The sequence below is a fragment of the Dendropsophus ebraccatus genome, chromosome 4 (genome assembly GCF_027789765.1).
Source record: "Dendropsophus ebraccatus isolate aDenEbr1 chromosome 4, aDenEbr1.pat, whole genome shotgun sequence".
NCBI classification, from domain to species: Eukaryota; Metazoa; Chordata; class Amphibia; order Anura; family Hylidae; genus Dendropsophus; species Dendropsophus ebraccatus.
This window is the reverse complement of record NC_091457.1, coordinates 43,691,755-43,715,334: the sequence shown is the minus strand read 5'-3', so window position 1 is coordinate 43,715,334 and position 23,580 is coordinate 43,691,755. Positions and strand designations below refer to the sequence as shown.

Here is a 23,580-nt window from a genome sequence, read left to right as displayed (position 1 = left end):
AATTAATATTTGTATCATTCTCAAAACTTTTGGCCATGACTGTACAGTTATACTTACAGTTCCTTGTAGCTGCTGTCGTACAAAGTGACCCACTTATTCTGTAGGTGAGGCTGCCATTTTATAGACTGATAGTTAGGGTCCAGGTAGGAGCCATTCAGACTGTCATTATCTTGCATAAGACCTAGAGCCAAAAACAGAAATGGTCAATTCTACTATGAGGAGTAGCGCCGTACCCCCAATCCAACCCCAAGTGGCCACCCTTGTTATTGAATGTTATGTCATTACTATGGTAGTTACATGTACATCCTTAGTGGGTGTTATCTGTGTTAGGTGTCTAAGCATTAGTAAGTTTAGGCAAAGAAATATGGGTACTGTATGCAACTACTACAGTATGTAATGGGCAAAAATTTATTTTCAGTTTTTAAATTCAGTGTTCAGTCAATATAATAATGTGGGTCACAAGAGATACATAGTATAGTATCACATCATGTTTTTGGGGCAGGGTCGCTGGTATACATGAGGACATCGACCCACAGCTATTCTGATGTATAATGCTTTGTTTATGCCACTATTCAATGCCCAGGTCTTGGCATGTGCATAAGACTTTATGGCTTTGTGTATACAACTACTCTGCCATCTATGCGAATGTGTATTATCAGAGGACTTGTCTTATATGTGTCTGCTCTACACATATGTGTGCAGTCTACGTCAGTGTGTCAGTACCCGGCTCCTGTTTCACCATGCCTCCACTGGGTACTTGATCCCTCAGATTAGGAGAATCTGAGTGTTTCCTCTTCTTTGCAGGGTGCACGGGAAGCCTGAAATAAAGAAAAATGTGTGTTACTCAGTAGGGCCATTAGAAAACCTAAAATATTTCATGGGACTCTACCGCCAAACCAATTTTTATGATTTACTCCATTTACAATAGCATGGCTTCTACTGTTAACAGAGCCATAGCAGAGATGACTCTGTTCATATTATGATATTTGTATATGCACTTTATACAGGAAATTGGGAGGTACTGTATAAGTCGGGGTTGTGTGATCACCGGAAGTAATACAGTCAGCAGTATTAGAGTTTACTGTATTATAAATAGTATTTTGAAATCAGAACAACAATTCCAAGAATAAACCATCTTTGCCTTCTGTATAGGGAGTCTGGTCGTCTCTAAAACCCTCATGTGATGACACAAGAGGAAAAGATTGTCATTAGACATTTGGAGGTAGATGCTTTGCTATCAGTTTGAAAAAATAGGGAGTTTAGGGAGTGTAAAAGTACTTAAAGGAGAGGTCCATCAATTTATAAAATCCAGCAGCCGGCAGGGGGGAAATTGATTACAAGTACTAATTTAGCTCTCCCCATGCGCGCAGTGAGTGGTGGAAGGCATTTTTCCCCGCCGGAGTTGTCATGACATCAAGACTTGGGGGAAAAGGCCTGTTCCGGCTAATGAACTGGTCACTGAGCCAATCAGTGACTGGAGCGGTGTCCTGCCCCAGTCATTGACTGGCTGAGCAGTCAATCCATCAGCCAGGTTGTGACGTGTCAGCGCTAGAGATCACTGATCATGGGGCCAGTCCTGCCACTCACCACGGATTTCACCTTTAAGTACTTAAAGGAAATTGTCATTATGTGGAAATAAAAAGGGGTCATATGTTGTTTCTGGCATAGTGACTCCATTGGTACATACTCAGATCCATGCTGCTGCTGGAGAAGTTGCTGAAGCATCTGAGATTGCTGTGTGTGATGAAGGACTGTGGGAGGAATACCAGGTCCAAGTGGGGGGTACTGGGGCATCAAGGACTCCACTTTCAGGTACAAATCTCGTTGCATGTTAGGATAGTGCTGTTGGTGTGCAGGATGTGGAGGAGGTGGGCCCTGAAGGTGAGAAGGTGGAGGGTGTTCCAGGCGAGAAGATGGGGTGATGTGACAGATATTTTCTGGGGTCATAGTGCGAAGCAGGTGAGGATCTAAATAATACAGAGATAGATCAGTAACAAGAAAACGCAGCACATATTCATTCTAATGGATTAACACTTTGCCTAAAAGAGGTGCATGTGTTTAATTGTGGCTAGTAGAAGAACACTTAGGGGGAGATTTATCAAAGGGTGTAAAATTTAGACTGGTGCAAACTGCCCAAAGCAACCAATCACAGCTCAGCTTTAGGCAGTGCTGAAAGGAAAGCTGAGCTGTGATTGGTTGCTGTGGGTAGTTTGCACCAGTCTAAATTTTACACACTTTGATAAATCTCCCCCTTAGTGTGCTGGGAGAGAACTATAAGTAACAGGCACATAGCATTGTAGATGCAGTAAAAAAACTGAATTGGCAATGAGGCACAAGCACTTTCTACAGGAAAAAGTCTCTCCACCACTTCATCTGTCCTATAATGGCATATGGTAAAGTACAAAGAGGCAATACTATAAGGTCAATCTACCTGATCACAGTCCAGAAGTCCACTTCTGATTTTTTTTTTATTTTAATATTATAATTATTTTACTTTTCTATAGACAACACATGTTTAACAACAGAAAAGTTATACTTGATAACAATTCAGTACACTTAATAACAATATTCAGCAATCTGGCTTTTGGTAACTGTTACACATGAATCCAATCCATGACAGGTCAACAACATAAATGGACTTAAAAATCATATCTAGTTTTCTGGTGCCGTCAGTGGCTGTGGATTTCCCATATAAATGTCTGCACCTATGAGAGCTAGTTAGTAAAGCGGAGAGCTGGTGGTCACCAATAACTTTATTTCCCTTAGTAAGTCTGCAGCTCTGCCCTCTTCTGCGTCTTAATAGATCCAATATCTTGCTAGTAAAGGAAATCAGTGATGCCCACCAGGTCTCCCATGGAGGCTTCCTGCCATACAGTCCATCCAGGGTAAGTTATAGACTTTAACGTTCCAATCAAAATGTAAGAAAGACATAAGGCAAAGACTCCTGAGCCTGGTAACAGGATCGTAACAGAAAACACCCCCATCGCCTGTAACAGTAATGCACATTACTACGGCGGTAGTTAGGAAACAGAGGGAATGTGTGTGGGGCCAGTCCATTTCTCCTGATAAAATTAGGGAGGGGCAGGAAAGGAATTCCAGACATTTCTTTGCTCTGATAAACAAAGATCCAAGTTTGCACACAGTGGACTAGCTCTGCAGAGACACCAACCCAAACAATGTCACCTGTCACTCTGTAGGCTAAAGTCCAGCGCTCTACACCTTGAGACACCTGCACTGAAACACTCCCACCTGTCACAGTTATGGAACGGACAGAGAGCTTATGACAGTCGCACGACATCTCTTCTCGTTTCCCTATCACCAATCCACTTAGACCACTTGACCTTCATCAGTCACGTGCCCACCCCTATATAAGTATCTCCCCTTTTGGCTATGAGGGTGTTACGGAAAATCCCAAAAAGTAAATCAAGGTGAACCTCTCCTTAGAGTGTCCTTTAGCCTTTCTTGGTAAGCTTTGCATTTCTCTTATTTGCACACCTAAGAGCCCAGTCATCACTTTCACAGTCACCCCTCCCCCTGCACAGCTCACCTCTTTACACCTCCTTGCACTAACTTTCCACAAACTCTATCTTGGAGTTTTCTCTCTCTCCTCTTCGACATCACTCGGAAAACATCACTTTCCACATGATCTTCATCAGAGCGTCCTTCTCTGGACAGTCTCCACACTCTCAGTCCTTCCCTATTTGCACACGCAGTGGTATAGCCGGTATATTTACACACTTTCTTACCTTCTCTCTTCCTTGACCGATAACACGAACTGGATAAAAGCAATAATGAAGGAGGGGAAAATCCTGCACAGGCACTTACCATTCAGCTGCTGGGGGGAGTACGCCTCTGATCCGGAGTCTGGGGGAGAGTCAGGTAAAGTGCTGACGAGGAGGAAGATGAAGAAAATATTTTACAGTTATCTCATGAATTGTTCAGATGTTCCTACATCACAATATGTAGCCTTACGGCTGCTTTGAATAGAAGGAAACTATTCTATATCCTGCTATCAGGGTCTGAGATAATATTATAAGGTAATATGGAAAATTTATAGAAAATGTTAATATTTTGGTTGGTGATTATTATTTTGATGCCCCTAGGAGTCTAGTGGGCGGGCTTATTAGCACTAAACAGGATGCTATGTATAAGGATGCATATTAAGTCAGCTGTCAATCACTGAGTAGCACTGCCCACTGGACTCCTAAGCCCAGAATAAACAGGTAACAAAATAAACAAATGACAAGTTAGTTGATTCTTTCCCTACAAAATTATATATCATTCTTTTCAGCTTCTCCTACTGTATAACATACTATAGATCGGACTACATGTTCAACATGACTGGTTCCCAAAGTAAACCAGTGGCCAACCTGGAGCCAGCCCTGCCAATAGGTTCTCGAATGCCTGTTCTCCCCGCCCCCAGCAAAATATAACTATGCATTAGGAGACGGAGCTTCCAGCTCCATAGTTTCCATCTCCAGCGCCATGTAATTCTATGGCGTGGGGATAATTGACACTTGGAAGCCTATTTCGGCACTGAACTCAAAATGACTTTGTGACTCAAAGTGATTTTGAAAAAAAAATTATTATGCATATTGCTGCACAATAGTCATAAAAAAAAAATAAAAACAGTAGAGGTTAATTTTACTCCTCCTCCTCTTCACCAAAGCTAGCCAGATATATATATATATATAAAAAAAAACATGAAAATCAAGTTCCTTAATCTTTACACAAAATACTATGTTTGTTGGTCTCAGCTCATTCACAGTATCAATAATTCCTCCACTTTCTCTTCGTACATGTTACTACTCACCCGGCTGCATAGCTGGTTTTAGGTTCTGCTTTGATGGGTAGCTCTGGTCCACTCATGCACATAGGAGGACCTTGGTATCCTTTGGAATTGACCATGGCATTGCTGTTATTGCAGTTGAGGTGTGATTGGAAAGGAGGCCCCCCACATGTGCCACTCATACCAGGCCGCACTGGCATTTGCTGACCCATGTGGAGGACCCCACCTGAGTTGGTTGGTCCACCATGGCCTATATTTGAAATTACCCCAGGTCCATGGACTCCACTGGAGGGGCAAGGCTGACCAGGGTTTGCATAGCTGGAGGAAGGGGGGATGTCTGGGAAACAACTACAAGGAAAATATGTCTTAGTATACAGAAAATGCATGCACCAATATATGTCGCTTAGTGATCAGCAGAAGAACAGAATAGGCTGAACATAACATGTAGTGTAGTAAAGGGGTAATCCAGTGGGGGGGGGGGGGCACTTTTTTGCTGTGGTGGGTCCCGCATCGCGGCACTCCGGTGCCTGTGTTCCGGCCGCTTCTGGGTGTCTGATGCGGCCCCGAGACGATACGTCTCAGCGGACCTGAGAAGTCACGTCACGGCCGGGAACCAGGCACCTGAGCGCCGCGATGCGGGACCCGTCACTGGAACTGGGGAGGAAGTGGCTGAGGGAAAAGACGTCCACTCACCTCCCCGCAAAAAAGTGCCCCCCCCCCCGCTGGAGTACCCATTTAAAGCCTATTACTGCATGGGTACAATACAGATATACTAATAGAGGTCAACATAAATTCTCTTATTCACAGTTGGTCTTGCGTGTAGACAATGACATCTTTATACCTCCTAACATTTGAAGAACCGCAGCCCATGGATGACACCCCTATTTATGCTTAAAGGGGTAGTTCACCAAAAAATCTTTCTTTCAAATAAACTCCTGGCAGAGATTTGTAATTTACTTCTATTAAAAAACCTCAAGTCTTTCAGTACTTATCAGTTGCTGTATGTCCTGTAGGAAGTGGTGTATTCTCTACAGTCTGGCACAGTGCTCTCTGCTGATACCTCTGTCTGTGACAGGAACTGTCCAGAGCAATAGTAAATGCCCATAGAAAACCTCTCTTGCTCTCCAGACTGGAAAGAATACATCACTTCCTGCAGGACATCCAGCAGCTGATAAGTATTGGAAGACAAGATTATTTACTGGAGGTAAATTACAAATCTCTGACACTTTCTGGCACCATTGGATTAGAAAAAGAAAGTTTTTTGGTGAACTAACCCTATGGCTGTGTTCACATAATGTAAAAACAAAGACCGTATTTCATAACAACGGCCATTGTTATGAATTACGGCCGCTGTTTTTACGTTGTGTGAACATAGCTTAACAGTGTATTCATTTTTCCATTCATTTTTTGTATTCTTTGTATATCAGATGGAATAGCAGAGTTAATCATAGTTTGTCTTGTTAATGCACCCTATCTCTGTTTCATGCTGCCTGAGGTTCGGGCAGCATAAAACAACTGTCAGTGTTCCTTTAGTCCCTTTAAAGGGGTAGGTCACATATTTTTTTTCTTTTAAATCAATTGGTGCCAGAAAGATTTGTAATTTACTTCTATTAAAAAAATCTCAAGTCTTCCAGCACTTATCAGCTGCTGTATGTCCTGCAGGAAATTCTGCAGGTATTCTTTCCAGCCTGGAGGGCAGGAGAGGTTTTCTATTGAAGATTTGCTACTGCTCTGTACAGTCCCTGACATGGACAGAGGTGGCAGCAGAGAGCATTGTGTCAGACTGGAAAGAAAGAGATTTTTTTAATAGAAGTAAATTACAATTCTCTGGCACTTGCTGGGATCAGATGATCTGAAAAAAAAGAAAAGAAAAGAAATTGTGGACAACCCCTTTAAGAACCAAAAGAAATTCCTCCTTAAGGAGTTAACAATAGTAAAATGTACTTATTCAATACAAAAGTGAAAAAGACATAAATAATATTACACATTCACAGCTGCCTTGATGAACATGATGGATAGTTTCATATCTTGACTTCAAACAATAAGTTATGTACATGGAGAAATTTTTCAATAAAAACCACTAGATGACTGTGCACAATGGAGACAGGCTTTATGAGGAATGATTATAAACCCTCATGAGTCACTCAGCCTATCAATTCAATAGTGAATCCACTGAGGCATGAGAACCTTCTCAGGGAATTAAAGGTTTTTTTTTCAGGACTTTTTCTTCGGTGGGATGTCAATACCCAACACTCCACCAATCAGCAGCTAGCTCCATACATTGTGTGGTAGTAGAGCTGGGTTACTGCAGTGCAGATCAATTAAATTGAAAAGCTTTATTAAAGGGGTATTCCAGCCTATAACATGGATAAGTGTCTGATCATAGGGGGAGGCGGTTCAACCGCTGGGGCCTACTGCAATCTGAAGAACAGGGTCATGACTCTCTAATGCTGGAGATAGCTGGCAACACTTTTAGGTTCCAATGGGAGACTCAGGACCCAGCATGAGGTCTGACCTAAAGTCTTAAAAGGTCTTAGTGTTCTTGTATGGACTAGAATAGAACACCAGGATACATTGAATTTTTCGCAGGTTGAGGCCTTGTTAGGCAAAAAACAGGCAGAAATTCTGTGCGGAACTCCCACCTGCGGACTCCGCTCTGAATCCCACCTGTTATCAGTTTCAATGGGATGCCTCGCACGCCTCCGCTCTCTGCTGAAACAACTGACATGTCAATTCTTTGAGCAGAGATAAGTGGAGAGCGGAGGCGCGCGAGATATCCTATGATACAGTGCAAAGCCAATACAAACTTGCAAAGACACACAGGACAAAGGGCCGTATTACACGGGACGATAACTGTTTAAAAAATCGCTAGATCGTTCAGATTTAAACGATAACAATAATACTTTTGTGTAATAGCTGGCAATGATTAAACGACCAACGAGAATCGTTTGATTATTTGATAGAATCTAGACCTATTTTCATCGTTGATCATTCGAAAATTGTTCGATGTAATAACATGTTGTTTGGTCGTTCCTTGGTCTATCAGCCAGGAAAGGATGAGCGCAAGAACGTCCGCAAGTAACGATCATCGTCCTGTGTAATAGGGTAACATAGTATGAATCACAGCTGTTGTATCGACTGCCCCAAGTTTGTGAACTTTCCACATCTTGCATAATGGCTGCTTGGATTCACTGAGGCGACTTGAGTCATTTTAATGGCTTTAGCAAACCTACAACTTCCATCATGTGACAGGAGTTGAAGAACATTGCTCTAGAACTATTAGAGCAAGACTTATTTTATTTGTAAGATTTATTTTCACAAGAACAAGATGATTAAGACCAAAACAACAACGACCCGTCCTCAAAATGGCAGTTGTCCCTATCAAATAAGACAGCATTTTCATAACTGCAGTCCAACTAGATTAGCCTGGCCTTGCCGTTATGCCCCTTTCTATCTCTCTCTACACATAGTCACTTACTGAAATAGTAATTGCAAAAGGACAAAAGCATAAGAGTATGACTTCAGAGTCAGACTACTTATTTGTAGTCTGCTACCATGGAGACACATAGGTGTGCATAGCAGCTGTAAACACAAAGGTCCTAACTCTATGAGGTATCAGCGCTGTTGCTAAATAAAATTGGAAACATTGTTGTGATAAAAACAGACTGTAAATCTAGAGAGCTACAAATAAAATAACTGTGATCCCTCTACTCTTGTGAATGGAGTAATACACATTACAAAAATAGAATCTAGTCCCTATGTTTACTGTAAGTTTTAATGTATTCATGCACCTTCTAAGTTATAAAGAATAAAAGTTAAGCAGCTAGTTCATTAAAAAAAAAAAAAATCATTTAAATCAACTGGTACCAGAAAGTGCCAGAGATTTGTAATTTACTTCTATCAAAAAATCTCAGGTCTTTGAGTACTTATCAGCTGTATGTCCTGCAGGAAGTGCTGTATTCATTCCAGCCTGAAGAGCAGGAGAGGTTTTCTATGGGGATTTGCTTCTGCTCTGGATAGTTCCTGTCATGGACAGAGGTGGCAGCAGAGAGACTGAAAAGAGAACACCACTTCCTGCAGGACATACAGCAGCTGATAAGTTTTGGAAGACGTGAGATTTTTTTTTTATAGAAGTAAATTACATGGAATTGATGGGATCAGTTGATTTGAAAGAATTTTCCTTTTGATGAACTACCCCTTTAAGTTTTATAATAACTTTTATTGGTCTCCATAGACTATTAGTTAAATCGTTGTTGCTGTAAACACAAAGAGACATATTTGTCAAAAATGTGCCCCAGAGAAGGCCTTTTTAGTGGCTTACCCCAGCCCTAAGCCCCGCCCTCCTGATGGGAAGGCAGAGGGTGCGGCAAGGTGGGGTGCAGGCGTTGCCTTCTGCGCATAATTTATCATGGCTTACATCAGGCATAAAGCATGTCACAAATGTCCCGCTGGGTAATTAGGGGCGGGGCCTTATTTAAGACTGGCGCACAAGTACTCCGGACTTACAAAATGTCTCCCAAAGCACAGGATAAGACTATAGAAATAGAAAAATAAAATCTGCATTTTGATTACATGGGTGGACATATCTTATATTAACTACCCGATTTTACTATGAAAATAAGGAGCAATGCTTTCCTATGAAGATTGTATGATAAAAGTAATGCAGCGGATGTAACTACAAACAGTGCATCTGGGTGCTCTGTGGGAGTCATTTATAACTCAGTGGTTCACATTTGGCCATAGGCTATGGGTTTTGTACGTTTGCTAACATGTACAACCCACTTTGACCACTAGAGGGCCATAGTACAGTATACAACAATGAATCTGTACTGCTGCTATTAGATTATAAACTCTTCTTTACATTTTGCAATATGAAATGAAAGCTGTGAGGCAACAACAAGGGGTTTTCTACAGTTATCATGAGTGAGGTCTTATGCATCTGATCAATTAACAATGAGGGGATTTTTAGACCAATGTCCCTTTACAGGGGTGGTTCAGCAAAACAAAAAAATCTTTTAAGTCAACTGTTGCCAGAAGATGCCAAAGACTGTATTAACCATAGAAAAACTCTCCTGTTCTTCAGACTGGAAAGAATACCGCTTCCTGCAGAGCATACATCAGCTGATAAGTACTGGAAAGTCTTGAGGTTGTTTTAATAGAAGTAAATTACAAATCTCTGGATTTTTCTGGCACCAGTTGATTTGAAAGATTATTTTTGTTTTGCTGAACTACCCCTGTAAAGGGACATTGGTGTAAAAAATAGCCAGGTTTGTAGTATTGCCTGTTCTTGGTAGAAACAACAAATATACTAAAGGACATGCAGCTAGTAAATTCCTCTATTGTTCATTATTTAGATGAATAAGACCTCACTTATTAAAACTTTGTTTTTTTGCCGAGCTATTCCTTTAATAAATTTAGCACCAGGGCTGTGGAGTCGGAGTCAGAGCTAGTTTTGGCTAGAGTCGGAGTCGGAGCTAGTTTTGGCTGGAGTCGGAGTCGGAAAAAAATGTACCGACTCCGACTTTAAAAAAATCTTTAAAAAATGTAGAATTGAATTTTGATATAAATTGTACAAGTTTTTCTCATGAAGATATATATTATGAGCAACATTCTAATAGGACACTGGCCCTATTACATAAGGGTGGTCTGAGGATATATCAATAATAGGACACTGGCCCTATTACATAAGGGTGGTCTGAGGATATATCAATAATAGGACACTGGCCCTATTACATAAGGGTGGTCGGGGGAAAGTTGTCGGTCACTATTTGGCAGTTTGTTTCTCAGCTGGAAGAGTCCATTGTGTGGGGGGAGATCTGTGCTGCTGTCTTCCTGAATGCTGGATGACTGTACATGAGCAGCAGTGTAATATGAAGATATCCTGTGTAATATAGAGGAGGAGAAGAAAACACAGTAGTGTAGCAGTAACCTCTGTCCTCAGTGTGGTGTTTTGTCTCTGGGAGAAGATTGTGTGTTTTTCTTCAGTGTTATATGGCTGCAGTAGGTTGTGTGTGTGCTATGGCTGCAGCAGGCTGTGTGTGTGTGTGTGTGCTATGGCTGCAGCAGGCTGTGTGTGTGTGTGCTATGGCTGCAGCAGGCTGTGTGTGTGTGCTATGGCTGCAGCAGGCTGTGTGTGTGCAATGACTGCAGTAGGCTGTGTGTGTATGCTATAGCTGCAGCAGGCTGTGTGCATGTGTGTGTGTGCTATGGCTGCAGCAGGCTGTGTGTGTGTGTGTGCTATGGCTGCAGCAGGCTGTGTGTGTGTGTGCTATGGCTGCAGCAGGCTATGTGTGTGCAATGACTGCAGTAGGCTGTGTGTGTATGCTATAGCTGCAGCAGGCTGTGTGCATGTGTGTGTGTGTGCTATGGCTGCAGCAGGCTGTGTGTGTGTGTACTATGACTGCAGCAGGCTGTGTGTGTGCTATGACTGCAGCAGGCTGTGTGTGTGTGCTATGACTGCAGCAGGCTGTGTGTGTGTGTGTGTGTATGCTATGGCTGCAGCAGGCTGTGTGTGTGTGTGTGTTTGTGCTATGGCTGCAGCAAGCTGTGTGTATGTGTGTTATGGCTGCAGCAAGCTGTGTGTGTGTGTGTGCACTATGGCTGCAGCAGGCTGTGTGTGTGTGGTGTGTGCTATGGCCGCAGCAAGCTGTGTGTGTGTGTGTGTGTGTGGTGTGTGCTATGGCTGCAGCAAGCTGTGTGTGTGTGCTGTGGCTGCAGCAGGCTGCGTGTGTATGCTATTGCTGCAGCAGGCTGTGTGTGTGTGTGTGTGTGTGTGCATGTGTGCTATTGCGTGCCCCCACAGTGACCTTCTATATCACTGTGTGACTCCTCTCTATATCACTATGTGTGACCCCTATATCACTATGTGTGATCCCTATCTATATCACTATATGTGACCCCTATATCACTATGTGTGACCCCTCTCTATATCACTATGTGTGACCCCTCTCTATATCACTATGTGTGACCCCTCTCTATATCACTGTGTGTGACCCCCTGTATATCACTATGTGTGACCCCCTGTATATCACTATGTGTGACCTCTCTCTATATCACTATGTGTGACCCCTCTCTATATCACTATGTGTGACTTCTCTATATCACTGTGTGTGACCCCCTGTATATCACTATGGCTGACCTCTATATTACAGGTATCTGGCATTGTTAGCAGTGTTTCTGTGTGTATGGTGAATATTTAGTTAGAAACATAGAAGATTGTCAGCAGGAAAAGATCACCTGCTCCATCTAGTCTAGTTGTGAGTAGTTCAGGACATGGAGGCTGGAGACTAGCGGCATCCACTGCACACACAGGAGAAGCTGCTTTATATACAGTATTCCTTTATTCACTCAGAAGTCGCCCCAGCATCATGTAGGACATTAGGGAGAAGCTGCTGAGCCAGTCTGATAAATAACTCCCCTGGTATATGACTGGCCATTTATGAAGGAGCAGGAGTCGGAGTCGGGCCTGATAAAATTCAGGAGTCGGAGTTGGAGTCGGAGCTGCGGCTTACCGATTTCACAGCCCTGTTTAGCACCGCAAAATACCTGCATAGAAGGGCCTTATCTCCCTTCTATAGTGACTTAATTCTCCTCCCACTGATTTGGTACAGTCATACATTACATCGGGGGAATCCCATCTTAATATCACCTTGTTCTCCAAAAAGTCCTACATTCCCAGCTCTATTCCATATCCTACAGTTTTTAATACCTTCTCCCAGGGATGTGCGGTGGGACGCAAAAGACATATCTGGTGGACCTGCCCGAAGATTCAAACTTTTTGAAACTAAGGGGGAGATTTATCACACATGGTGTAAAGTCAAACTGGCTCAGTTGCCCCTAGCAACCAATCAGAATCAGTGAGGAATGAAAACTAGAATCTGATTGGGGCAACTGAGCCAGTTTCACTTTACACCATGTTTGATAAATCTCCCTCTAAGTTCTCAGATTTACTAATGATGTTCACACTATGTTTTTGCAATCCGTTTTTTTCATCCGTTTTTGAAAAAAATGGATGGAAAAACGGATGCATTTGTCTGCACCCTTTTTGATTAGTTTTTCCTTTGACTTCCATTTAAAAAAAAAAAAAAAAGCCGTATGTTTTTTTAACATACACAAAAAATTTACCTGACCTTATTTTTGTGTATGTTAAAAAAACGGATGAGTTTTGATCCCTTTTTTAAATAATGGAAGTCAATAGAAAAACGGATGCAGACAAGTGCACCCATATTTTTTTATTAGTTTTTGGCTGGGTTCACACTATGTTTTTGCAATCCGTTTTTTTGCAAAAAAACCTGATGAAAAATGGATGGAAAAAACGCAGGCATGTGTGTGCATCCGTTTTGATCCGTTTTTCCATTGAATTCCATTATGAAACATAAACGGACACAAAAATAAGGTCGACTATGTCTTTCTGTACGTAAAAAAAACTGATCCGTTTTTCCATTGAATTTCATTATAAAAAAAGGATCAAAACGGATCAGTTTTTTTTATGCACACACATGTATCCGTTTTTTCCCCATCAGTTTTTCATCCGCTTTTTTGCAAAAAAAAGAATAAAAAAAACTGATTGTAAAAATGTAGTGTGAACCCAGCCTTTCCATCAGTTTTTTGAAAGAATGGATGGCAAAAACATAGTGTGAACCCAGTCTAACCAAATATTACTCTACAAATACTAAAAGGGCAGAGTAGATGGACCATGAGTTTTTTCTTTTTTTTTTTCTGCCAACAATAAACAATGTTACCAATCTTGGGAATGAATCAGCCGCATAGCTCTTTGACAGTGCTCCCCAACCTGTGACTCTTCATCTGCTGCAAAAGTACTTTATTATCAATGACATTATTGTCCTGCCCTGACAGATGAAGGCTGCCATGATGGGAGTTTTAGTTTTGTAACAGCTGCTCTATGATTTATAATTCTAAATGGAAGAATTTCACAATGACAATTTAAGGTATTGCTAGTCATCCAATTCCCCAATGTAGTTTTTTAGTGGCTCCAAAGGTGACGATTCTCCTTGTATACCGCTGCACTAATAAAGGTTACCATAGGACATTTTGATACTATTATGGCGGCCAATTGTTCTAGAGATGCCAAGAAATGCCTCACAGCCGTGTGTCCAGTGTCTATTAGTGCAGCTAACAGGCCTCTTTATTACTTTATGATATTACTAAACACATCTACAAGATAAAAATAGATGTCCTCAAGTGACCTTTAAAAATGGCGACAACCTACAATATGGTTTTTTAGCTCATTCGTGGCAGGACATTGAACTCTGCTCAATAAATGCTTCAATAGAACCTAAGTGCTCTTTATGGCAGCCTATGGCAGTCTGTCTATAAAGCAGCATGCGCTGCACATTGTGGGCTAGCACTCATTTATTTGTATGTTAGTGGTTTCCGCTCTTTTTATACATTAAGCAGCATGCACTTATCACTATGCAAAAATTTAAGACTCACATTTCTGAAGAATCCTCTTTACTGATATATTCCTCTAGGATACTTGTGTCAATTGATGGTTCCAGAGCGCCACTGATATCATGTCCTGAAATACAGAACAAAAATATATGAAAGAAATATACACTTAGGCTCAAATTAGACTTGTGTGTTTAGGTCCATCTATCCAACTAGGTAAAAAAAAATGAAAAAAAATAAAATAAAATAAGACACTTAGAGGCATTCTAAGATGTTTTCAGGTGTCCCTTAAAGGGGTTATCCAGCGCTACAAAAACATGGCCACATTTCCCCCTACTGTTGTCTCCAGGTCAGGTGTGGTTTGCAATCAAGCTCCATTTACTTCAATGGAACTGAGCTTCAAAACCCGACCCAAACTGGAGACAACAGTAGGGGGAAAGTGGCCATGTTTTTGTAGCGCTGGATAACCCCTTTAAAAGAGGACCTGTAGTCAACCCCACAAAATAAGATGTTACTATCATTAAATAGCTGAGTGCACTCTTATTACACATCTTTTTAGTTTCTTTCTATGCACTTTCTGTTCCCGAAATATGTGGGTTTGGAGTTTTTCTAGCAGTTAGTAGTTGGATAGGCATGAACTTTTTTATAACCGCGGTGAATATTAGGTGATGGGCTTGATACAGTCAGGGGTATGTACTAGGCATACACACACCTCATTGTAAAACATTCACACCCCCTGACTTTATAGTCACTCTCATCACCTGATATTCAATCCCAATATTACAATTCAGTACACACCTATCTGACTGTTAACTTAATTGTACGGGTCCTATTCCATGGGACGATTATTGTTCGAAAAATCGTAAGACGGTCCGTAATTGAACGATAATCGTTTCATGTAAAAGCAGACAGCGATTAAATGGCCAGCGAGAAATTGTTGGTCGTTTGATAGAATTTCGGTGTAATTGTTCGGTCGTTCACAGTAGGGACGAATGCAGCAGTGATGACATGACCACCGCAAGAACGAAAATAAGTAACGATCATCGTTCCGTGTAAATGAGTGAGCGATTTCAGGTCGTTTGAGATCGTTTATTGTTAATCGTCGAAAAATCGCTTAGTGGAATAGGACCCTAAGACAAATTATAATCACCACTGCTAGGGGCATTGGAGCACCATTAGGAGTACTGCCTGCCCCTGGCTGGGCCAGCTCTTTCTAATGATAATAAATGGATTGGGCCAGCCAGAGGTGGGCTGGGTCAGTGCTACGGGGGCGGGCAGTGCTCCTATTGGGTGCCCCAGTGCTCTTAACGGTCTTACTGGATCGTGGAGCGCACGGCTAACTGCACTGGAACAGCGCTGAGGAGGAAGGTAAGTAAACCAGCAAATTGGTAATAGTCAAGAATGACTGATATGAGTGGGGAACAATGGCTACCCCGTCTGGTCTGATTCCACAGAAGACTGTACAGAAGTGTGTCCCTTCATGGCATCAGCGCTCTCTAACGGCAGTGGCATTTATTTAAAAAAGCAGAATGGCCTAAAGCAGTGCTTCTCAATTCCAGTCCTCGGCCTCAACAACAGGTCATGTGCTGAGGATGTCCTTAGTATTTCACAGGTGATATAATTATACTCAGTGCATCAGGTATTAGCACAGGTGATCTTTGTATGGGATATGATGAAAAGGAAGAGAATGTTCAGCGGCACTTCACCATAAAATTTCACCTTTATTGATTCCAACACATGCTACACAGGACCTAGAGAGGACGCTCCCTCCCCACCGACGTTTCACGCCTGTCTGGCGCTTTCTCACGGTATCCGTATTTGTCCCATTTGTATGGGATATCTTCAAAACATGACCTGTTGGTGAGGCCTGAGGACTGGAATTGAGAAGCACTGGTCTAAAGAACAAGACAAAGAATTCAAAATCTGAATCTGATTGAGCGTCTTGGTGCCTGATTCTATGAAACACCATCGGAGGTCAATGTCTTGGTGGGTCCGAACCTTTTGACATCACAGGGGAAACATGCACAATATTAGGTAGTTTGAATGTTATAGTGATTGGTGTATAAGTGGTCAGCATACTAGGGCACATGGTATAATAGTATGGATGGTATAACAGTATATGTGACAGCAAGATCTTCTATTTGGGTAGCACTTCTATCCCTGGCTAGTCTTCCAGAGCACCCAGTGATGAGAAAAGGGACTGTCATAGGTTTAGATCACACCCAGTCTCAGTCCTGATTTGATCGCTAGTTATAAGCAGGCAGTGGCAAAATCTGACTCGGAGACTATAAGGAAGCAAATGGGTCGGATGGGGCGACCAGATGAAGAGTGAAGCACACTACCGCGCTCTTCATTTATAACTCACAATCACTGCTGATCTCTGGACCTGGTGCAATCTAAACTTTAAGCATGTCTAGACAGCAAGTCAAAAGTTTAAACAAATGACAGTATGGCAAGCGACTAAAAACGTAAAATGTGTGTCCAGACTATTGGTATCTATTACCATGAAGACACGTAAGTTAACATGGGGGCTGTAGACATAACACAGTAGGATACTTTTTAATCAAGACTATTTTTAAAGCTGCTTCATTTTAAATGCAGTAAAGCAATACAAAAATAGCTGCAAAGACGAAAACTCCCTTTTACACACTATTGCTCACTTCATGTTTTTGGCTCGTATCTAATATGTCATGCTTGCCCAATAGTGCAGGGATTGCTCACAAACGAAAGACCACACAGGCAAAGAACCAAAGCACTTACAGAACCCATATAATCATGTTTAACCCTTAACGCTTTTTTCTCCTAGGTACATGCCATTGCTGTTCATGAACAAGTCTCTTCTCTAGTGTTTTCTCTCGGTTGTTGATATAATGTGCTCTGTTTTATCTGCCTCCCGTGTGTGGGATGTTAACATCCTTGCAGGGCGTGTGCCAACCCTGGATACCTCTCCATTTCCAGAGAACATGGTTTGCCTCCCACACAAGCGCAATGGAAAGTGTCCCAGCTCCTTAAGACAAAGAAGGAGCTAATAGCCAAGGAGGTGTGAATATAGAGGTATATGTACACTAGGACGAAAGAGAATATTCTTCTTATTCCAGAAAGAGCGCCGGTCTAGCTCTGATATCCAGAATACACCTTTCATTTTAATTTACACTGAATGGAACTAGCACTGCAGGAAGTGCTGCTTAAGGGTGCGTTCACACCTACAGGATCTGCAGCTGATTTTCTGCAGCAAATTTCAGTTAAATAACTGAACACAGCATCAAATCTGATGCTGTGTTCAGTTATTTAACTGAAATCTGCTGCAGAAAATCAGCTGCAGATCCTGTAGGTGTGAACGCATCATAAAGGGGTTTTCAGGGACCTCCATTGATGTATTTATAGATAGGTGCCTATCCTCGGGGTTATCCATATATGTGTGTGCAGGTGTGTGCTGTGTCGGTGGGTTGCAAATAATCACAGAGTCTTTTGTGTAGAGTTAAGCCGGTTTACTATTTGCAAATGTGCAGCAGGTAATACAGAGTCAAAGATATAAGGTTTTTCTGGATAAAGCACTTGAGCGCACACTTGGCAAAAGTTCCCAATAAATACTTGACAATACAACAACCTGATCTGTAGTAGAAATGGAGTGTAGGATATAGTTGCGTTGGTTGAGTTGTGCTGATACAAGAAGCAGAATAGCAGAGAGGAGTATGCTGTGAGAGTCTCAATACATGTAGTACTGTGCTCTGCCGGGATGTTGGAGGATGAGTTAGAATACTTAGAAGAAGAAGAACACCTGTGCCTGTGTATTGACTCTTGAATTAGTCTTCACACCACCTTATGCCCACTAGACTCGGCTGAACCTTCCTAATGGGTGACACAGGCCTCAGACCTTGTTACCTAGAATGAGTGGAATGCTGAGGGTTCCCTGCTGACACCCGCGCTGCTCTTTGGCTCTTTTGTGGATACTCTCCTGCTCTGTGATTTCTCCTTGTCTACAGCGTGGCTTGAGGTTGTCTCTGGCTAATCCTCTCTTAGGGTGCCTTCACACCTACCGTATCGCAGCAGAAAATCCGCTGCGGATCCGCAGCAGATCCGCAGCAGATCCGCAGCAGATTTAACTGAATGAATGAACACATTAAATACGCACTGTCAAATACGCTGCGGATCCGCAGCAGATTTGTAAGTGCGGATTTGATGCTGTGTTCATTCATTTAGTTAAATCTGCTGCGGATCTGCTGCGGATCCGCAGCGGATTTTCTGCTGCGATACGGTAGGTGTGAAGGCACCCTTAAGAGGAGTTTAACAGTGCATAGTGCTATGTAGTGTTACTAGTGAAGAAGTTGTGAGAGGCATGCTGTCTTGCGTCCTTCCCCTGCGGGGTACTGACTAAGACTGACTCACTCTTTCTGTCTCCTGTGTGACTTACTTCCTCCTTAGCGTGTAAGATGCGCTGTGAGTGGGTGAAGAGTACAACAGAAGAATAAAGTAGAGAGATGATAGGAAAGTAGAAAGCTAGACTCCTTGACACACAGAAAACAATAACCCTTTACAATCCTTCAGCTGTGCAGCTTCCATATACATATATAATATAATATAATATAGTGACATCTAGTGGCAAACTTTAGTACTACTTTTCATCACCACAACAGTACAACAAGTACAGACTTTTGAAAAGGGGGTATATATCTGTAACACCCGTGGTAGGACACCACACGTCTTTACTACTACATATGGTTTTCTAAAAAATTAACCACTACATTGGAGAGAAGTTTGATTTCTTTCAAAAGGGGGTGATCAGCTTCACCATGTAGCTACATGCATTGTGACATCCTGCCGGGCATTGCATGATGGATCGGCAACACATGCTATGTAGACTACAAGTGATGATAACATACTGTACCTATCACATATAAATATTACTGCGACAGGTTTAACAGGTTTATGGCAAAGTTCATGTTATCGCTCATGTATATAAAGTCACCTTCTGTGATAAGTCCATGATAAGGACCCTGATGTCTGACAGAGAGTAATGGGAGAGATTTACCACACTAAATGCACCAGACGCCTTTGTAAATTTGCACCAAAACGTTAGAGTACACGCCATGTGCTTTTTTACTAATAACTAGAAAGTTTAGAAAAAGTGTCTAGAAAATGGAGTGTGGCGCAAAACATAGCTCTAAAGCATTGTACCCCAACCAGTGTCTGTCCAGCTGTGACAGTACTACAACTCCCATTATGCCCTGACAGCCCTTACCTGTGAGAGGTATAGTTCTGCAAATGCTAGTAAGACAGTAATAACAAAGTTGCTCCAATATGTATTCAACCCCTACAGTTGTTCATGGGTGTCATTTCCATATGGGTCAGGAAGAATGAAACTACAGTAAATCCACCGCAGAATCCACGTTTAAAATGACGTCCATCATTTTGAGTCCAAAATGATGGACGCCATTTAGCTGTCTAGCCGCCCATCAGTGCAATCACAGCTGCTGGCACATTATTCTAGTTTGGGTTTACTAATTGGCCTTTGGCTGTGTCTTTAATTGAAAAGTCCATTGAATTTAATAGTAAAAACGGTGAAAGGATGATGAAAAAAGAAAAGCTGTATGTGAACGTAAAAGAAAACGTCCGCTGTTTGCAAAAGACGTCCGAAAATAATTGACATGATCGTTATTTTGACATTCGCGCAGATAACGTCCGTCATCCCATTGGCTTCAATGCATTGCACTGAATTCAGTTAAGTCACAGCAAAAACGGACTTCTTTTTAAATAGAAAAAGGGTCCGCCTTTTCTCTTTTTTTGACGTTGTGTGAACATAGCCTTAGAGTGTTAGAATAATGGTGGAGTATCAATTCAGGAGTAATTCTGGTCCTTTAAGGCCCTTTCAATCTAAGGCTGGGTTCACACACAGTATATTTCAGGCAGTATTTGGTCCTCATGTCAGGTCCTCATAGCAACCAAAACCAGGAGTTGATTGACAACACAGAAATACTCTGTTCACATAGTGTTGTAATTGAGTGGATGGCCGTCATTTATTGGCAAATATTAGCTGTTATCTTAAAACAACGGCCGTTGTATTGAAATAATGGCAGTTATTTACCGTTATATGATGGCCATCCACTCAATTTCAACATTATGTGGACAGAGTATTTCTGTGTTTTTAATCCACTCCTGGTTTTGGTTGCTATGAGGACCTGACATGAGGACCAAATACTGCCTGAAATATACTGTGTGTGAACCAAGCCTAAGGCTGCATTCACACGCAGCCTAAAAAAATTAACATTATACCCAAAAATCAGTCTTTTAAAGGGAACCTGTCACCCCCCGTACCGGGGTGACAGGCTCCCGACCCCCCGTTAGAGACCCCTATACTTACCTCATCCCGCCGGGTCCCGCTTCTGGATTCGGTCGGGTCCCGGAGATCTCAGCCGCTGCAGCCCGGCGCGCGTGCTGACAGATGAGTCCAACGCTCATAGAGAATGACGGAGCGCTGGACTCTCCTGTCATTCTCTATGAGCGTTGGACTCATCTCTCAGCGCGCGCGCCGGGCTGCAGCGGCTGAGATCTCCGGGACCCGACCGAATCCAGAAGCGGGACCCGGCGGGATGAGGTAAGTATAGGGGTCTCTAACGGGGGGTCGGGAGCCTGTCACCCCGGTACGGGGGGTGACAGGTTCCCTTTAATAGAAATGGTTATCAATCTGAAGAATTGTACTTTTAGTCAGTCAACTATCTTATGTCTATTGATACTCACTCTAATAGAGTTGACTAACAATACCAGACACAACCCATGGACAGAGGTGGCACTGTTTCTGAAAGCTATATTTTCTTATAATGCTGGAAAACTTCAGCATATTATCCTTTACTGGAGTAGCATGAACCCATTGTAATGAAGTGGAGCTCTCGTCCGAGACAGGAACTGTCTAGAGCAGCAGCAAATTTCCATAGAAAACCTTTCCTGTCTCAAATAGAGGTGGCAGCAGAGAACACTGTCACACTAAAAAGAAAACATTTCTTGCATGACATACAGCAGCTGATAGGTATGGGAAAATAAGACATTTTTTAAATAGAAGTAAATTACAAACCTAACTTTCTGAAATCAGTTGATTTGAAAGAAAAAGATTTTTTGCTGGATAAGGCTGGATTCCCACTGCATTTTTGCTATTTTTTTTTTTTTTTTTTCAAATACAGATGCACTTAATAATTTTTATTTATATAGCGCCAATAGATTCCACAGCACTTTACAATGCTGGGGTACATACATAGACAAAAAAATAGACATTACAGAGATACATATAATTATCCATACATGAGGAGTGAGGTCCCAGCTCGCATGCATCAGCTTACACATTTGTGTGCATCTGTTTTGAACTGTTTTTCCACTGATTTCTAATAAAAAAAGGATCAAAACGAATCAGTTTTTAAACATACACAAAAACCTAGTCAATCTCATTTTTTCTGTGTCCGTTAAAAAAACTGATCTGTTTTGATCCGTCTTTTTTACAATGGAAAAACGGATCAAAAAGGATGCACACAAATGCATCCGTTTTTTTATTAAAAAAATAAAAATAAAAACACGGATTGCAAAAACGCAATGTGAACCCAGCCTAACCCCTTTAAGATTATGACAAAAAATGGGAAGTAATAGAAACCCTCTTTAAAGAGGTTCCCTTACCCCAGGATTATAAAAAAAAAATGCCGCAGTCCACACAGTGGACCAAGAAAAGATAACTAAAAGCTTTACTTGTAGGGCCTTCTGCAATATGTTCCCCAGTTGTTCCCCATATCAGACTATGCTGTGCCTTATACATGGCAGGTGGAAGTTGTCTGCAAATTCCCGTCCGTGATACTTGTTCGGAGATTTGTTTGTGAGGAATGTGGGGACTATGCACATCACCAGACGCAGCCTTCCCTCTCACCTAAAGCCAGCTTTACATGATTAGAGGCTAATACATCGCTTGATGGTCACGGGACTCAGCCAGGGGATTAGGAGAAAAACAAAAACTTTAGAGCAAGCTATAGAAGCCACAGACAGAGAGAGTCATATTACAGGACCACCAGGATTAGGTCACATTGGGGGACAACCAAGATCAGGTCGCACAGCAGGACTAACAAGATAACTTGACTTAGTAGGACCACCAAGACTGGCCCAGACTGGCCCCAAACTGCCCTGCATGGCTACAGAGCAAGTTTTTTTTTTTATTTTTTATTTTATACTAAAATTGATAACTAGGTTATTACAGATGTATAGGTATAGACATGACAGAGGCATCCCATGTAGCTCAAATGAAGTCTAATAGTAGCAGTCCCATCTCAGGCTACCCCTATTCCCTTAATATGAGTTATGGGAGCCCTCAGGGTCCCCTCTTTGTTTATTGCTGCAACACTAGCAAACCAAGTAGCATAGAATCAGCAAGAAGGTCAAGGTCTCGTCTCACAAGCAAGATGGAGGCAGAGGGAAATTTTAAATTTTGTACAATAACCACATATAATATAACCACAGGGAAATCTGATTTCTGAAATTTTGCAGATTTAGGCCATGGCACAAACAGCGGCCGTTGTGTGACACAGCCGTTCATCTGGGCCACGCAAGTTCATTTGTGCGTGTGTCAATCACATGGTCAGGACACATTAAAAGTAAAAAATGAAGGTCTCTTTGCATTAGCTACCACCCGAGATCTTGGAAACTGTGAAGAACTAATATATGGAGTATAAAATGTCCTTACTATTCATTATGCAGTGATTAACCATTACCTGCTGAAACACGGAATAACCCTTTACATTCCAAAAAGGGTAAAAAATCAGGTCATACATTTTTAAATAGCTGATGGCTGAACATTGGCTGACAGCTATTATTCCCGATATATTCCCGATATATATTCTCTTTATACACGGGAGCACTTGACTTCATTGGTTCATTTTTCCTAAATAGGGAGAGGTTGGCTGTCACTTATCTCTCCAAGAACAAAAGAATAAGGCTGATGAAATCCAAAATGCTCAACCACTCTCTGCTCTGACATCTGCCATATGGGCAATGTTGGGAGGCTGCCATAGACACTTCATGGTCAGCCGATCCTGCTGGAATTAGCAGATTTGGCCAACTTTAATCTAACATGTATGGTCAGAGTATGGAGCAGACTCACAGGTGACGTCTCCTTTGAGCTGAGGCATCACTTTCCTTTTTCCTCTCCATCTGGCTTTGCACTTTTCCTTTAACTTCCTTCCCTTTTTCCTACCTATAGAGTCCCATACAGTAGTAATTCTGCTGTTTGGTGTCATGCACAGTAAAATGAATAAGTATGTGGGTTGCCCTCGTAGGATGTAGGACCCCCCATATAGTAATAATATCCCCTTTTATGACCCCCATATAGTAATAATGTCCCCTGCTTTGCCCCCATATAG

The 23,580-nt window shown here is 42.0% G+C and overlaps 1 protein-coding gene across 5 annotated transcripts in view; it reads right to left on the bottom strand.

Annotated features, from left to right (window-relative positions):
* The window catches only part of MYRF (myelin regulatory factor), a 105,374-nt gene that overhangs the window by 19,844 nt on the left and 61,950 nt on the right, over positions 1-23,580 (bottom strand). The window contains exons 2-7 of one of the 5 annotated variants that reach the window (XM_069965698.1): positions 14,243-14,327; positions 4,814-5,137; positions 3,826-3,887; positions 1,688-1,967; positions 724-818; positions 58-181 (exon numbers count right to left, since the gene is read on the bottom strand). In XM_069965698.1, the coding sequence (XP_069821799.1) occupies positions 58-181; positions 724-818; positions 1,688-1,967; positions 3,826-3,887; positions 4,814-5,137; positions 14,243-14,327 (970 nt within the window). Of the gene's footprint in view, positions 1-57; positions 182-723; positions 819-1,687; positions 1,968-2,843; positions 3,080-3,547; positions 3,698-3,825; positions 3,888-4,813; positions 5,138-14,242; positions 14,328-23,580 lie in introns of those variants that run through there. The other 4 variants (XM_069965699.1, XM_069965701.1, XM_069965702.1 and 1 more) reach the window with 4 other exon arrangements.